Below are 17,913 nucleotides of genomic sequence, written 5' to 3' on the forward strand. Positions count from 1 at the left end.
GTCTTTTAACAATACACAGCAATACTACACAAAAGTTCAAATCTCCTGCATGGCATTGTCACTTATTCTCTGTGCCTTGGTTCCTCATCTATAAAATAAGGATACTCCCTTTGTCTGTCTGTATTTAGACTGTAAGGTCTTACTTTGAGGCAAGGGCTCACTTATTTGTATGAACAACACCGAGAGCAGTCAGGGTCCTAATCTAGGTTTGGGTTTTTAGGTGCCACTGCACTACAAATAATGAAACGGCTGGATGGGGAGAGGCAGTATGATGATCAAGTGGCTAGGGCACTGGACTGGGACTCAGGGGACTTAAGGTATACATCCATGTACCTCAGTTTCCCCACTGGCAAAATGGGGATGGTGCTACTGACCCTCTTTGTAAAGCACTTTGATAAGACCTAGGCTTTATTACTCTGGATTCCCCCAGCTGTCTGTGCAGCCTGCGTCTCAGGAAGCCGCGCTCAGGCTGTTCCGCACACCCCTGAAGAACAGGCAATGGCTGCAGCCAGACACCCTCCCTCCCTGGGGGGGGGTGGGGTGTGCAGGCAGCTAGACCGCCCCTCCCCCATCCTTGGGCGGCAGGCAGGCGCAGCCCCCGCCCTCAGGGGAGCTCGGGGCAGCAGGGCTGACTCTGAGCCAGACACTCCCCTTCCCCCCCGCGCCCCGCACGCAGAGCAGGACCCATAGAGCGCGCGGCGCCGGGCTAGAGAGTCCCCAGCAGGGGCCGCCGGGCTTGCGCAGCGCCCCCAAGCGGCAGCCCGCGGCTTGGCGGTGACCGAGCGGAGAAAGGGAGAGGGAGAGTAATGGCGGCCAGTTAGTGTCTGACTGAGCCGAGAAGACGGCGGCGAACTCGGCGCGCTCGGTGTGTCTCGCTGCCCGGCCGCCCCGCTCCCCGGGAGGAGGCGCCCCGCAGCCCTCCCTCCGCGGCGGCGGCGGCTCCCCGCGTCCGCCTTCGCCGGGGCCATGGTGAACACCAGGAAGAGCTCCCTGCGCCCCCTGGGCAAAGCGGCGGCCGCCGCGGCCGGAGCCGGCAGCCATTTCATCTCGTCCCGGACCCGCTCCTCCAAGAGAGGCACCAAGGCCGGGCTAGAGGAGGCGGCGGCGGCCCGGGTGAGGGAAGCGGCGGGCCGGAGAAGGGCTGGGAGGGCACCGCTGCTGCCTCTGTCGGGGCCGGGGGGGGGGCAGAGGCAGAGCTGGGCAGACGGGGAGGGGAGCACCGGCGCGGCTGTCTCTGCCCGGGGTGGGGGAGTGACTTGGAGCCGGCAGAGGGGCGGCAGGGGATCCGTCCACACTCGGCAGTGCGGGGCTGGGGCGGTAAGGACGAGGGGAGCTGGGATTTGCGGGGGGACGAGGGGTGCAGCTGGGCTACTTTCGGGTGTGCTCAGCTGAGCTGGGGAGAGGGACGGCGGCTCCAGGGGTGAAGCAGGGGGCTGGAGGGCGGATTTGGGTGGCGGGAGCTTTGGGGGACAGGGGTTGTAGCCGTGGAGTGGTGGAAGACTTGGGGGCAGAGGGACAAAAGTTCTCGTGCCGCTGGCTAGCTACATCTGTGTGCGAGAGGGGAACAGACAGGCGGCTGCTGTGCCCGGCAGGGGATCCGGGAGGTAGGAGCGGAGCAAAGCTCCCTCTCTGGCTGCGCCTGGGACTGCACTGGAGGGACAACAAGAAACAAAAGTTGGGAGCTGCGGCTCCAGTAGCTTACAGAATAGTGGCCTCAACTCACCTATGACAGCTCTCTGCATCAGCCTTGACAGCCCTGCTTTGAGCATGTCTCCCGTATTCTAATCCCTCCCTTGAAAAGCAAGGGAAAATAATAATTTTGCCTATTTGCGTAATTAGCTGTTTTCCCAACATGATTTATAATCAGAGCTTTGATTGTATGGTCTAATCACAGCTGAATCCAACAGCCTAATGTATGAAACTAACATTTTGTAGATTATAATCTATATCTACTGCCAATTTGAGGAGGCTTGTCTTCTCCACCCTTTCTGGAAAGATTTGCTGACAACAGATATTTGCTCCTCCTTGTCAACATTTATTAGAGGGGGCTCCTTGTTTGATAGGAAGAAAATTGATTGCATTACAACTTTTCTGCTGGTGGTTCTTGTGCTCTGATCTGAAAACCATATTCTAAACATGATACACAGTAGGTTGCCCCTGCAATCAATGTGTCTAGAAAGACTTAGGGCTGAATGAATACAGGAATGACACAGCTGAGGATCAAAATGTTTGACAGTCGTGCACCAAGGGACCACATCCCATTCACTGCTAAGGAGGAAGAGATGGTGACAAGTAGAAAAAAAGCAGTAGCAGCCAGAATTGTTAAAAACCCTCTCCCCTTCCCTTTGTTTGCAAACACTAAAGAACACTGTTGACTAGGTGTCAGCTGTAAACTGTATGTGCTTTTTCAGTCCTCTCCTGTTTCTTCTTAATTTCCTTCTTTTTTTTTTCTATCTGTTTTTTCTTTCAGTTTCTGCTCTCTGCTATTTTTCTGCTCTATGGCTGGTAAAGCTTCTCACACACATTCCAGTATGCCGGTCCCATGGGCCTGGTATACCCCGTGAGCCAAAGTTTGACTTAACCCTCTCTGGCTTGCTGTGTAGAAGAGTGTACTGCTGCTAAGCACTAAGATCATAGAAGATTATTGTTGGAAGAGACCTCAGGAGGTCATTTAGTCCAACTCCCTGCTCAAAGCAGGACCAACCCCAACTAAGTCATCCCAGCCAGGGCTTTGTCAAGCCTTAAAAACCTCTAAGGAAGGAGATTCCACCACCTCCCTAGGTAACGCAGTCCAGTGCTTCACCACCCTCCTAGTGAAATAGGTTTTCGTAATATCCAGCCTAGACCTTCCGCACTGCAAATTGACACCATTGCTCCTTGTTCGGTCATTTGCCACCACTGAGAACAGCCTAGCTCCATCCTCTTTGGAACACCTCTTCAGGTAGTTGAAGGCTGCTATCAAATCCCCCGCTCACTCTTCTGCAGACTAAATAAGCCCAGTTCGCTCAGCCTCTCCTTGTAAGTCATGTACCCCAGACACCTAATAATTTTTGTTGCCCTCTGCTGGACTCTCTCCAATTTTCCACATCTTTTCTGTAATGGGGGGGCCCCAAACTGGACGCAGTACTCCAGATGTGGCCTCACCAGAGCTGAATAGAGGGGAATAATCACTTTCTGCGATCTGCTGGCTAGTAATGCAGCCCAATATGCTGTTAGCTTTCTTGGCAACAAGGGCATACTATTGACTCATATTCAGCTTCTCGTCCACTATAATCCCCAGGTTCTTGTCTGCAGAACTGCCGCTTAGCCAGTCGGTCCCCAGCCTGTAGCAGTGCATGGGATTCTTCCGTCCTAAGTGCAGGACTCTGCACTTGTCTTTGTTGAACCTCATCAGATTTCTTCTGGACCTTATCCCTACCCTCCAGCGTATCTACCTCTCCCCCCAGCTCAGTGTCATCTGTGAACTTGCCGAGAGTGCAATCCATCACATCATCCAGATCATTAATGAAGATGTTGAACAAAACTGGCTCTAGGACAGACGTCTGCGGCACTCCGCTTGATACTGGCTGCCAACTAGACATTGAGCCGTTGACCACTACCTGTGGAGCCCAACAGTTTAGTCAGTTTTCTCTCCACCTTATAGTCCAGTCATCCAATCCATACTTTTGTAACTTGCTGGCAAGAATACTGTGGGAGACTTAGCAAAACTTTTTATACAAGTCAAGATATATCATGTCCACTGCTTTCCCCATATCCACAGAGCTAGTTATCTCATTATAGAAGGCAGTCAGGTTGGTCAGGCATGACTTGCCCTTGGTGAATCCATATTGACCGTTCCTGATCACCTTCCTCTCCTCCAAGTGCTTCAAAATGGATTCCTTTAGGACCTGCTCCATGATTTTTCTGGGGACTGAGAGTGTTCCTTTCCATTGATTTAAAATGCACACCCAAATTATTTCCTTGTTATGGAGTGATGGAAAGGGGTAAGTAAAATTATCCTGAAAATCACTATATCCATACCAAGATATTTATACAAATGAAGTGTTTCTAAAGGCAAGTGTGTATCTTTGCATGACCTAATGGATTTGTTTTTGGAATACATTGGAGCACTCTTACATTAATCTCAGGTACACTCCAAGTATTCACTGTTGTGTTAGTCTTTTTTTCTTTAGAAAAACAGTAGCCAAAAGCTAGCAGAACTTGTTAGAAGCTTTTGCTCTTCTTTTTCATAATTTTAGTGCATACATATTTTCATTTTCAGTATGCATTTTACACTGTAGCTTTAAGTATGGGAAGCTGTTGTTAATATAAGGTCTAAGAAATTGATAATGATGTGATCTGGAAAAGGTACAGAGAAGTGCAACAAGCATGAATAGGTATATGGAACGCTTCTGTATTAGGGGAGAGTAAAAAAACTGGGACTGTTCAGCTTGGAAAAGAGATAACTAAGGGGGAGACATATGACAGATCTATAAAATCACAAATGGTGTGGAGAAAGTGAATAAGGAAGTGGTTTTTTTACCCCGTCGCATAACACAAAAACCAGAGGTCACCCAATGAAATTAGTAGTCAGCAGGTTTAAAACAAACAAAAGAAAGTGCTACTTCATCTAAATACACAGTCAGCCTGTGGAACTTGTTGCCAAGGATTGTTGTGAGGGCCAAAAGTATAACTGGGTTCAAAAAAGAATTAGGTATGTTCATGGAGGATAGGTCCATCAATGGCTATTAGCCAAGATGGTCAGAGATGCCAGCCACCCCATGCTCTGGGTGTCCCTGAAGCCTCTGACTGGCAGATGGTGGGACTAGACATCGGGATTGATCACATGATAATTGCTCTGTTCTGTTCATTCCGTTTGAAGCATCTGGCACAGGCCACTGTAGGAAGATAGGATACTAGGCTAGATGTAACGTTGGTCTTGACCTAGTGTAGTTATTATGTTTGTAAGCTCTCAGATCTCCATGAAATGTTAAAAATATCTAACAATTTTCTGTGATTAAACTGTGCCAAAATCAATAGGGAGTTAGATGTCAATATTTATATAGAAAAAAATAGCTGAAATTAAAAAAAACCACACCAAGCCATGATTTATAAAATTGCTATTATGAGACAGTGTTGTAGCTGCAGTATTGGGGGGGCGGGAATGGGTGGATTAGCATGTCATGTATGTGTGTTTGGAGGCAATTGTTTCATTTACTTTTCAAGTTGGTTGTAATGATGTCTCTCTTTAAAGCCTACCATAGATTTGTGATCTGAGAACCCCAGCTCTGCTGGAGGTCTAGTGAATGGGAAGTTAAAGGTGCAGCAGACTCCAGGCGCTCTATAAATCAAAAATATTGTCTATACCTTTGTGAGCCTGAGTTTACTTCCACAGGAGTGTTGACTTGGGATCCCTGTGGAATGCTGTTTCTTGAATATGTTTGCAAATACCAGTCAGGGAGAATTGCTAAGATTATTTTTGTGTTCCATACCATTGATTAAAATTGAGCCAACAGTATGACAGTATCCTGTAAAAATGTTGGCCATACCTGATACAGTAGATGCGGGTCTACAAACTGCACCCATCTGTTCTGTCATTCTTCCATCACCCCCCCCCCCTTGTGGTTTTTCTTGACATTATATATGATATTTTAGGTTATATGCACACATTTATGCGGCTACACTTGAAAAGACCCAAACATAGGGGAAAGGAATGTATGAGATTTAAATGTCTCATGTATTAAATGTTGTTGAGTAACATGTTTCAGGTGATTTACTTGGTAGATTCAAAGACTCAGATGTAATACATGTGCTATATATTGACCAAATATTAAGATTAAGAAAATCAACTTGCTAAATAGATCAAGGAATCAGATTTTTATTCTCTGTAATGGTATGGCAGTATTTAGTACTTTAAAATGTGAAGAGGAGGAAGTGAGGTGTATTGTTTTCATGCTTAATTTGTAATATTGTAAGTGTAATGGGAGGTTTGGTTGCCTTTTATGTAAAAAGTAAAAAATTACCATTTTACTGTTAAAATGTGACTTGCAAGTGTTTTATGGCTTGATATTTAAACATTCTGACAGGAACGAAGTTTATCAAACTATATAAAACCTACTTTCATAATTTTATAATTTTGAAAATTTAATTTTGAACCTCACTCAAACTGTAAAAAGCTTTTTAGGTAAACTTATTTTGACCCTAAAATACATGCAAGAGTTTCTATTGTTAATTTACAAAACTAATTTTTTGATGTCTTTTAGATACTGATATAGGAATTGTGATTGCAATGATTGGGTTTAATTAGCCATTGAAATTAAATTTACCTTACGCCACAATATTGAGAGATGATTCTTTAACACAGTTGCAAAAAACTGAAAGCCATGTATTTATTTCTCAGCTACTATTATTGTAGTTTTTTTTTAATCATGCCACTATTGGTCAGACATTTTAGAAATCTAGATAAGATTAACCTAATTTAATTAGGCAAGGAAGCATTAAAAGTACTTTAAGAGCTACTTGAGTGCACTCTGATTACTGTAATACAAGTTCCTAGCTAAACGTAGGACTCCCAACATGTTCAGTTTATTCAGTAGCAACATAGAGCTCTCCATTGTACTTAATTGCTAATAGGAGCACAAACAGAACTGGGGATTGACATAAAGCACTGTAGTTACATGGAACATAAGCACTATACAGCATTTTTATGGTTCATAGTAACAATAAATATATATCTCAATTCAATTTCTAAATATATAAAAATTAATTGAAATAATTCTTTCCACATTAAAGGTGTGATAATATAACTTTACAGATTCTTCTTCGGGGTATATAGTCATGGCTACTCTTTAGTTCTTAAAAATACCAATTACTCTTTAATGGTCAACAATTGAAACATATTAAAATATTTTTGACATGTTTTTGACTTATTTTTATTTTAAAAAAATATTAGTTTTAAAACTTGTGTAAAAATTTGTAAAAATTAAAGAAGTATTTTTTCTTTTCAAACAGAATAGCAAGACGTAACATGTTTGTTTTTGTTTTGAAAAACGCTTGATGCAGATTAATGAGTATTTTTGTCTTTCCTTTTTCACTTAAACTTTCATTTTTACAAGTTGTAAGGACTTGGTTTGGAATTTCCTTTTGATGGTTACCTATATGACAGTGCCTAACACTCTTAATGGCTATTCTATGTATTTGAAATAAAAATGATGGAAAATTCACTGATCTTGGGTCATGTAGGAAAAAGAAAATGACACTGCTTTGCACTTGTATTTAAAAGTTCTGTAAAGAAAAATATCCTTCCTAAAGATGCTCCTATATTTTCAAATCACTGAGTTGAGTATTAGTTTTACTGTTTTCAGTAATGCTAATGGGAGTAGTTCAGATAAAACTTGCACAATTCTTACTAAGTTATGAAAAAGATTTTGGTTAAAGGCAGATTCTTGAGGAAACCCATCTTTTTAGGGTGGTAATGAAAGCTATTTTTTTCCCTTGTTTTAGTGGTGTTCCTTACTTTTGAGACCTGGCATGAGAAATTCAGGAATAAATCATGTAATTTGTTCCTTAGTACTGTGTTGTTCACACATCTGTGCATAGTGGGAAATGGAACAATTGTTCCAAGTGGTCAACTTCCTGCCAATATTCTAGTATACGTAAAGCCTGTTTGACATTATATCACTTAATGTGCCCAAATGGACACATGGGGATAGTTTTTCAAAAGCAGTCTACCAAATCATTTTGCCTGTGATAATCTGGGAATTGGGTCACATACTAATGGCTAAATTTTCATATAGAAAAATAATTACACATTTTGCTTAACACTGCTGGTCATATTTTGCAGTCATACTATTCTGGATTTTGAACTCCTTGGAACTCAGAAGTGAAGCAGGATAAGACATAATTAGTATGTGAATAAGACCTCCAAATAACATTCGGGAAATGGTGTTGGTGATATAGTAGGTTGCGCTCTTTCTTCTGAGTACTAAACCAGTATCCCAGTGTAGCATTAATGGAGGCTGCTTATGGAGCTGCCATCTTTCAGATGAGTCTTAAAACAGGTCACAGACACTTTTCATTAAAGATCCCATGGCATTTTTTGCTAGAACTGTGTTTAGCTTGGGGTTCTGCAAGGTAATTAGCTCAGGTAATTACATTCTGATCACCCAATTCCCCCTGTACTTTCAGTTGGATGTGGTATATTGTTCTGTACTTTCTGCCCTAAACTGCTATATACTGATAAACTGTTGATGTTCAGCCCAGTAATTGAATTTATTACTGTATAAATCTTTATAAAGATCTTTTCACACCAAGTATCCAGTACCTAGGCGTGGATGACCTTTAGTCTTCTGCTACTCAGGTTGTAGCTATGACCTGGTCATTTCAGTGTGTTATATATTTTATTACTAATATATCACTCCCAGTTTGGGCAGTAAAGGCCCTCACACCACTTCTAGTGCAGAGAGAGGGAGGACAATGAGCTTATGTATCTTTCCAGGTATATTTCTCCATCCTTTTTTCTCTGCTATTTTCTCCCTGGCTGCTGGCTTTTTGTTTTGCTCTCCTTTTTCCTTTTACTCACTTTCCTGGTCTCTGAGCCTGGTCTTGTTACATTAACTTACTTCCTCATTACCTTTTGGAACATTTTTTGCTCCTCAGTTAGTGTTCCTGCTGCCCCTACCAAATCTCCTGTCTCAATTCCCACAACCCTACTGGTCACTGTCCAACTGCTATGGATGTTTCAGGTCCCAGCATTCTTCCGATCCTCTTGCTCAGTGATCTTCACCCAAATCATTCTGCTTATTTATTTAATTAGATTTATAGGAGTGCCAAAAGGAGTGCCTAGCCATACACTTTAGGCTTTCTTGACCCAACTAAAAATACATACAACAAACATTGCTGTTTCAGTAGCAGTAGAGAGGAAGAAATTTGGCTGTCTACCTTGTATGATATTTCTGTAGCACCTTACATCATAAATCCGAAATAACTTTTACAAATTATATATATTATTCCCCCCTTTTTAAGTTTAAATTAATACAGTAGTTTCTAAATGTAGTTCTAAACTGCTATGTGTAGCCTTGGAGTTTGGGCTGTAGGGAAGGAAAACAATGCTAAGGAAAAAACCAAGCTGGTGTATGGTAGATTTTGAATATTTTTTCTTTTGGTTTTTGAACTTGCCATTAAATATTTACATGAACTAAATATATATTTCAAATGCTTTGATAATAGAATCTAAAAATTTCTGTAAGGTGGGAAAGATGCCTGATAGCCAGTTTTATATTGAACTATATTAACTTTTTGTATTCTTCAATTTTTGTGGTGGTAATTTAACTAAATCAGGGGCTCTTAATGTGGCGGTTGTGAACAGGTATCGGGTAATTGCAAATACTCTGTCCCTTTCATAGTGGTAAATGGGGTGGTCCCCGTATAGAAAATTGGGTACCAATATGCAAAAAAATGGAGCACCACTGCACTAGGTGGTTGTTTCTTGTTCTAATTAGTAAATTCAAAACTGCTCATCAATACTTGAAAAGAGTGGGAGTTAGTTTTTAGTTATTAGTAAACATCTGTATGACTTGACATGTCTGAAGTTGAAGGAAGTTGTAGGAAATAAAAAATTGAATATACTAATGAAGATGATTCTTCTGATGTAAAATGTAAACACTGTCAAGAATGAAGTAGTGAGTGGAAAGGGATTCATGCTTCTTTTAAAAGTTCAGAAAATAGGCTTCTTCAGATTTATCAAATGTGCCACTAACTTAAAGATTGATTATTGAAGTAGAGGAGCAAAAGACACAAAGTTTTGATGATTCTGCAAGTAAGGTATTTCTGATGCCATAGTCACTATTGAAACGTAGCATCAATCATTATGAAGTCAGTTCCAAGGCTGGTCAGCAGCTGTTCAGCATCAGGAATGTTTTCTGTTCTTTGGCATCCAAAAACCCCAACAATCTGTCTGTGATTATGGAATACAAACAGTTGAAAATAAAGACTTGGCAAGAAAGTCGCAATCTTTTTTATGCAATAAATGTCACCTTTCAACCTAGCACAAAGTGAGCAATTTAAATAAATGATTAAAGCACTCATCACAAATATATTTCTCCAGACAAATTTAAACTTGCTACTAGATGCTTTAAATAAAGAAACAGAGGAAAATTTAAAGAATTAAAATAATCATTGACACTGATGCAGCATAGATGGGTGAATATGAAGTAATTACAAAGTAATGATTGCATGTATACATACAGGGGAAAATGTATTTCTGCATAATGCTTTTGAGTATGTGTGAGAAAAGAAACCTGTAGAATATTATGTCCAAGTAGCTAAATGTGCCATCCAAATATTCAGGGAAAATTATGACAAGGAGAGTTCTTTGTGGTTTTCCTCAGACAACCAAATTAAAATGAAAAAGAGGAGAGCTCAGGTGCAAACATCATAATCTTCTGTCCTGTAAGTGGTTCAGCATTTCTATCCAAACCTTCCTGAGAAAGAAGCAACCCATAACACAGTCCTTAAGTACATTGCAGAAGGTAGAAAATACTTTGGCATCCATGATCAGCCTTCATGGTTGGTTGAATGGAAGAAGCAGGCTTTGTGCTTTAGTTCTCCAGTGACACTTGATGGAATTTTTAGTAAGACTGTGTTGCTCTATATTCTTCCAACTACCATAAAATATGATTAAATTTGCACCGAGCATGAAGAGAACTTAAGTAAAAGAATTTTGCAAAAGACTGTAAAAGAAAGCACTAAATTTACAAAAGCAATTGAAAGAAGTTTTGAAGGAATTTGACAAATTACTGGAGTATGACACTACTGTCAGTGTTGGGAAATCTAACTTGATCTAATTAACAACAAAGATCTAGAACTATACAAGAACAAAACCAAAAAAACAGCTCAAGGAAGCTATGGAACCTTTCCATGACTCAGTCAAAATGACTGACCCCAAATATAATATTATTGATTATAGTTAATAATACTTATCACTTACCTCACTTTCATTAGTAGATCTAAAAGTGCTGTACAAAGGAGGTCAGTATCCTTATCCCCATTTTTTCACAGATGGGGAAACTGAGGTATAGGGAGGAAAGTGACTTGCCCAAGATCACCCAGCAGATCAGTTTCAAAGTGAGAAATTGAATCCAGGTCTCCTGAGTCCCATCCCATGCTTCCCTATAAAGATTATAGGTTGAATCTAGACCAGGAAGAATAGGCTGAAATGTAGATGTTAGACAGTAATCTTGAATTCTTTCCATCTCTCCTAGCATGTAAAATTGAAGATCCAGATTTCCACCTCAAATTGGTGATGGGGTGGGAGACATGGACATGTATGAACATGGTGGAAAACTCTGCAAGTTTTTAATCTCCCAGAAGGCAGGACAATGGACTTCAGAACTTTTGTTACAGTTTCGGCCCCCTCCCCCCCCCCCAAATCTGCACTCCTAGTCAGCTCTTCATCAGCCGAGTATGTTTTGCATTTGTGTATTTGTTTGGCTGCGATGGTTTAATAGGCTAGGTGCAGAAAAAACAAATAGGTTGTTAAAGTGTATTGGTGTACAAGGACAGATACAAAAGAGTATCAGGCCTAATTAGGCTAGATTCAGTTGTGTACAGAATTACACAGCTTTAAACTACACCTTTGTTTTATCTGAACTGCACTTCAACCACAAAGTGCACAGTGCCAATGTGATCTAGACCTGGACTTTCTTTTGGAAAAAGTGTGTATCTTTTTATGTCTGAGGAATAAAAATGCTTATAAAGTGAGCCCACATTGTATAGTATTTATTAGAACATCCCTCTTCCCTCAAGAAAAAACTAGTAATATTCTAAATAGGGCATCACAACAGGCCTGCCTGGTATGGTAGAAACAAGATAAATTCTTTAGCAGGTCACCTCTTCGTTTTCTTCCCTACTTGTTACATCCATCTTAAATAATAAAATCCTTTAGTAACCCAGTTCATCAATACCCTGAGACATGTTTGCACTGCTGTTCAGAATATACAAATAAGCAGTGGTTACTGACCCCAGATTTTCTAAGGTTAGTAAAAACATTGCTCTTATGAGCAATGTTAATGTCTACAAATCATAAATCTCATTTCAAGGAGTTAAAGGCAGAAGTAGAGATACTTCTGAGTATCTTTGGTAAAGGAAATTTCCTGATAACATTTAGTTGTTTAATACAAGTACATTTCAGGAGGTTAATTTGGTATTTGTAAAATGAGAAAGAAGAGAATAGTAATTGAAATAATTTGGACACCTTTAAAACTACGTAGTTAAGAAATTAATTTAAAAATCTTGAAATTGAATATGTTGGCGAATAGTAGAAGAGGGAGACAAGATTATAGATGTTGAAGGGAGTAAAATAATAGGTGGAAAACTATTGTATCAAGTTTTGCTGAAATGATATGAACAATATAATAATTGTGTTGCTTGTAGGGTGACCAGATGTCCCAATTTTATAGGGCCAATCCTGACTTTTGGGTCTTTTTCTTATATAGGCTCCTATTACCCCCTACCCCCTACCCCCTGTCCTGATTTTTCACATTTGCTGTCTGGTCACCCTAGTTGGATGTGGCCACAGGTTAAAGACATGGGAATAGTGTGGCATATTATTCAATAAAATAGATGATTGAGAGAGCTGGTTTTACCATGATGGAAACTTTTTTTTTTTAATACCAGGGCGTCAACTGATACAAATTTCAGTGCCGCTGAATCAATAGTTGCACAAATGGGAATCTTCTGAAATTCTCAAGTTGTAGAAGTGGCCTAAATGTATCAGAACTCTTATTCCAAAACTAGATTGAATTGAGAGTGCCCACTTAGTAAAAATCATGAGATTAGATTATATTGTTGCTTTACTATTACACTTCTGATTTCCTGAGCGAACTGAGGGTATGGCTACACTGGCGAGTTGCAGTGCTGGAAAGCCTCCACCAGCGCTGCAATTAGTAAGTGGCCACACCTGCAGGGCACATCCAGTGCTGCAACTCCCTGGCTGCAGCGCTGGCCGTACACCTCACTCAGCATGGGGAATAAGGATTCCATCGCTGGTGCTGCAGCGCTGGTCATCAAGTGTGGCCACACACCAGCGCTGTGATTGGCCTCCAGGGTATAAGGATGTATCCCAGAATGCTTTTATAAATTACTCTCTTTGTTTTGTTATGCAGCCTCTCTTTGTTTTGTTGTGAACTCCGAGCTCCATAGCTCCGTTGATCCCGGAGCTGTTTATCTACAAACACAGCTTCTGTTTGCTGTGATCAATCTGTGAACAATCAAATGAGATAATGAGGCAGGCAGGGAGTGAGTGTTTGCTTGACAGAAACAGCGGGGGCAGAGGGGAGAAAGGGAGTCGTGTTGGCTGCAGGCTGTTTGCAGTTAAGAGTTAAGGGTAAGGGATCGGGAACATGTTCTGATTTTTCAAGTCAGGAAGCTAATACACAGTGTTGGCTCCAAAAATCCACTCTCTCTCTCTCTCCCCCCGCTCCCTGTCACACTACGCCCCACCCCACCCCTGCTTTTGAAAAGCACCGTTGCTGCCACTTGAATGCTGGGATAGCTGCCCATAATGCATCACTCCCAACAGCGCTGCAAATACTGCAAATGTGGCCACACACCAGCGCTGGCCCTGCACAGCTGGACGACCAGCGCTGCAACTACCAGCGCTGCAGATTTGTAAGTGTAGTCATACCCTGAGTTACTTCTTAGCTTGGTTGGAATTGTCAAGGCTTGTCGGAATTGACGACTTCATTATCCATGTGGATGATGACCTTCTAGGTTAATTCATAATCATTTGTATTTATCAGGAAATGGTAAATTTTTTCAAGCCCAGTCCTAGATCACATTGGAACTATAAATTTTTTGGTTGAAGTGTAGTTCAAATAAAACAAAGGTGGCACTTGTGGGTTTGAGAAACACCCAGAAGTGTCAGAGACCTCTTTGATGAGAAAGCATATGCTGGTCCTGCATCAGCAACTTTCCTCAATCAGTAAACCTGTGGGAACAGTGGTTGCTTCTGGATATCCAGACAGCAGCTGTAACTAAGAGATCTTTTTTTTTCATTTTCTCTTGGATAGCAGCTTGTAACTTTTTAAAACCATAAATCCTTTATGTTTAGTATCCTCTACATGCTAGAGATTGCCTATCTCTGTCCGTTAACTTGACAGTTGATCATCTGAAATGCTTTAGATAGCAGTGCCCATTGTATGCTTCGGGGCAGGCATTTATCAGTGAAGGGCTCTGGAGTTTGCTCCCCTTCCTTGCTTCATCAAGGCATACATTTGTTGATCCTTGGGCCATCCTGCAAGGCCTGATCTATTTACTGAAGTCTTCTTCTAAAGAAGTGGGTTGAGAAGGAGCATTGAGTTATTTTCTTTAGTTTCTAGTTTGGATGTTATACCAATATAATAAAAACCAGCAGGATCTTATTAAGAGGGATAAGGCAAGGATGCCACATTTATTGTAAATATAATAATAAAGCAAAAGACAAAAGTAAACGTTGTTTGACTAATTTCTATTACTACTTATTCCATATATATATATATATATATATACACACACACACACACACACACACACACACAATATCATTTATTCAAGTTTTGTATAGGTGTTATAGTTACCAGCCTAGAAGTTGCTCATGCCAAGTTACTGGCCAGGTATCTTGGTCATGAGGATGGAGCCGAGTCTGTGTCAGATGCACCTGATGCTCCTGGAGGCTGGCCGCAGAACCAGAGACTCAAAGTCCTCAGTTTTTGGAGTTTATTCTTATAGGAATTAATTCCTATGTTAGTCTATGGGAGCTGTTGCTGACTCAATCAGCAGATGGGACATTCCTGGTGGCTCCACACTGTGTAAAGTGGCACATTCTTTCCAGGTGTTTGGGTTGGATCTCAGTTTACCCTCCGGGGGTTGTCTGGTGGTCCACTTGACACATTCTTTGGCCGATGGATCCTTTCTAGGCTGGCACCTCCCTAACCATTCACATGCATCAAGCATTCATCAACATACATTTCATATCTTAGCAGAGTCAATTAACGGCTTAAGGCTTACAGCAGGGGTGGTAACATAGTGTTCACTTTGTTCTTAAAGTCAATTAACTTGTTTGTAAGTTTTACATAGTAATAAAGTATCTTTCACAGGACAGATACAATCAATGTTTTCTGCAGACAGGAGCTTACACATTTTAACAGAAGAACTAAAAGATTTTTGTACTTGGTGAAACTGGGAGGGTCACTGTTACTTGGGGGAATCACTGTTAGTACCTTCTTTAATATCCCTACATGGAGAGTTCTTTAATTTATTAATATTTAAAATGTTACAAATACATGTAACAACATTGTGATAGGTGCATTATAGATTCATAGTTGAGAAGGCCAGAACAGACCATTGTAATCATCCAGTTTGACGACCTGGGTAACACAGGCCATAAGGCTTCCCTGAATTAACTTGTTTGAACTAGAGCAGCATTTCTCAAATGTGGCCATTGAGGCCGCATGCATCCACCAGGGGCTTTTCTTGCGGGCTCAGCGTCCTGGGCAGTGATGGGGGGAGGGAAGCAGTGGACCCTCCCCCAGGGCCACCACCAGGCATTGAGCCCTGCCCCTCTCTGGAGCCCACAAACGCTGGAGGAGCAGGCAGCCAGTGAGTTCCCCACCTTCCCAGGGGTGGTGAGGCTCATGCTTCGGGCTTCAGCCTTGGAGTGGTAGGCAGCAGGCTCCAGTCATTGGGCTTCAGGCTCTGGCCCTGGCCCTCAGCTCACCAGTCTGGATTTAAAAATTCCCAGTGATAGAGAATCTACCATTACTCTTGGTAAATTGTTCAAATGGTTAATTGCCCTCATTGTTTTGTGCCTTATTTTTACTCAGAATCTGTCTATCTTAAACTTCTAGCCTCTGGATCTTGCTATATGTTTTTCTGCAGGATAGAAGAACTCCGGAACAGAAATTAAAAATATTGAAAGGGAAGGATACAGTTGAAAATATAACAATACTGCATGCAAGCAGGTTTTGTTGAATTTCGTATTTGACATGACTGTAGATTAAAAGTATAGAGAAGGAAACATTCCTCTGTGCACGTGTGTATGGGTGTATTTATACAGTATATATTTTTAAAAAGTGTAAGTTCGTTTTCCCTTCATTCTCCCCTTTCTCCATCCAAGTAAGAGGACTGTAAATGGATTATAAACCTGCATGCATATCTTACACTTAGATTCTTTGCTGGCATTAGTCCATTAATTTAAGTGGCATTAGATTAGCAGAAAATTTGGCTCACCACCTGTGCAGGATTCTCACCGCTGGCTCTTTGCCCCTTAGTATGAGGCTAACCAGACTCCCCTAGCTGTGAAGTTTTGTTTTTATTCTTGAGCACAACAGTAGTAGTGAAGAGCATGCCCATTGTGCTCCTCTTAGAGAGAGTGTAATCGGCACCTTCCGAACTTTAGTCAGTTCCTTACTTTCAGTTGGTAAAGGAGCTTCCTGGAGGAAACTGCTTTATTGTTCCAGCTCTTTTGTATCACATTGAGGTTCACTGGGTATCCTCTTCTTCCAGTCAGGTCCAGTACAGTTAGGCAAATTTTTTCAGGCCTTGTGCTTCCATGCGCTTTAGAACTACTTTATTTTCATGGTCCTTTAGCACGTGTTTCTGTGCAGTGGCCTGGCATTTGTCTCGGTGCTTTGGAACAGAGTTTTTGTTCCTGCCACTGTGTTGCCTCAATATTGTTTCAGCCAACACCCTGGCACTACCAAGATATTTTAGTGGGTGTTCTCTGCACTCTGGTGACGGCATTGCTATCAGCACGTGAGATACCAGCGCCAGTGCCATGGTTTCACAATAGTCTTAAGGCTGCTCATTGCTTTATTGCCCGAACAGCTGTTTCAGTGCTGACTTAATTTTGAAGATTGAGCCTATCTCAGTGCTTGTTTCTTTGTTGGCCCTAGAGGTCTGCTCAGGTCTAATTTTTAGGTCTGACCTGGACCCAAGCCCATCCAATCTGAGCCTGAGAGGGTTGAATCATTTTCTGACTCAACTCTTCTGCCTGAACCTGAGTCACTGCCACCACCTCCTGCCCCTGAGGTCTGCTCTCCTCTCCTTGTGCTCAAATAAATTTGTTCGTCTCTAAGGTGCCACAAGTACTCCTCGTTCTTTTTGCTGATACAGACTAACATGGCTACCACTCTGAAACCTGAAAGGGTCCTGTTGTTTTCCCACCTGACCTGGACTCAACATTTCAGATTAACTTTTACTGTGTGTGGGAATCAAAATAACTTAGGTCTTTTCCTTGTGCTAGCTTTCAGGGTTTCACGGTGAAAAATGTTGCATAGACTACAACATCTATTGCATCAAATCTAATTCAAGGCTTGGTGCTTTTTGTATTTGGAGTGGGCTTGATTGTCTCACACTCAGATTAATGAGGTTAATGGTAGGTGCTAGTATTTTGTAGCTTTCTCTAAACAGGTTAAGAATTAATATTTTAGAAGTAATAAAGAATAATTAAAAGTTACTGTAGCCTATGTTAGGCAAAAACCTGCTTTGATTTTAATAATGGTGTGATATTAAGTTTACAGCAAGTTATCAAATGGCTTTAGGCAGTATTACATTGTTGTTCCTGTCTTTTTCTTCTTTACTCAGCTTTGTTCTTCTGTACCACTCAGTCTAGTTTCAAACCAGTGCTGCGACTTCACTTGCAACTCTGCTTCTCTGTTGCACAGACTAACTCCTGGCATTTCAGAAAGGAATTGTTCATTAAGATTGACTTGCAATAGTGGTGCACTTCAGTAATAGCACAGAACACATCTCTGGCAGTTCACACAGCATGTACAGATGTGGCTGTAGGTTATGGTACAGGACTATAATTTTATGAGTGTTCAGTGGATTCAAGGTATAGACCTTGCTGGTTGTTAGTTGCAAAATAGATTTGGTAATGAACATTTATTTTATAAC

The 17,913-nt window shown here is 41.4% G+C and overlaps 1 protein-coding gene across 1 annotated transcript in view; it reads left to right on the top strand.

The window, feature by feature from the left end:
* The first annotated feature begins 809 nt into the window (after positions 1-809).
* ATAD2B (ATPase family AAA domain containing 2B) overlaps positions 810-17,913 on the top strand; it is a 149,764-nt gene continuing 132,660 nt past the window's right edge. The window contains exon 1 of the mRNA XM_045011276.1: positions 810-1,113. Coding sequence (XP_044867211.1) covers positions 967-1,113 — 147 coding nt within the window. The 5' untranslated portion in view covers positions 810-966. The remainder of the gene's footprint in view (positions 1,114-17,913) is intronic.

Source organism: Mauremys mutica, chromosome 3 (assembly GCF_020497125.1).
Source record: "Mauremys mutica isolate MM-2020 ecotype Southern chromosome 3, ASM2049712v1, whole genome shotgun sequence".
NCBI classification, from domain to species: Eukaryota; Metazoa; Chordata; order Testudines; family Geoemydidae; genus Mauremys; species Mauremys mutica.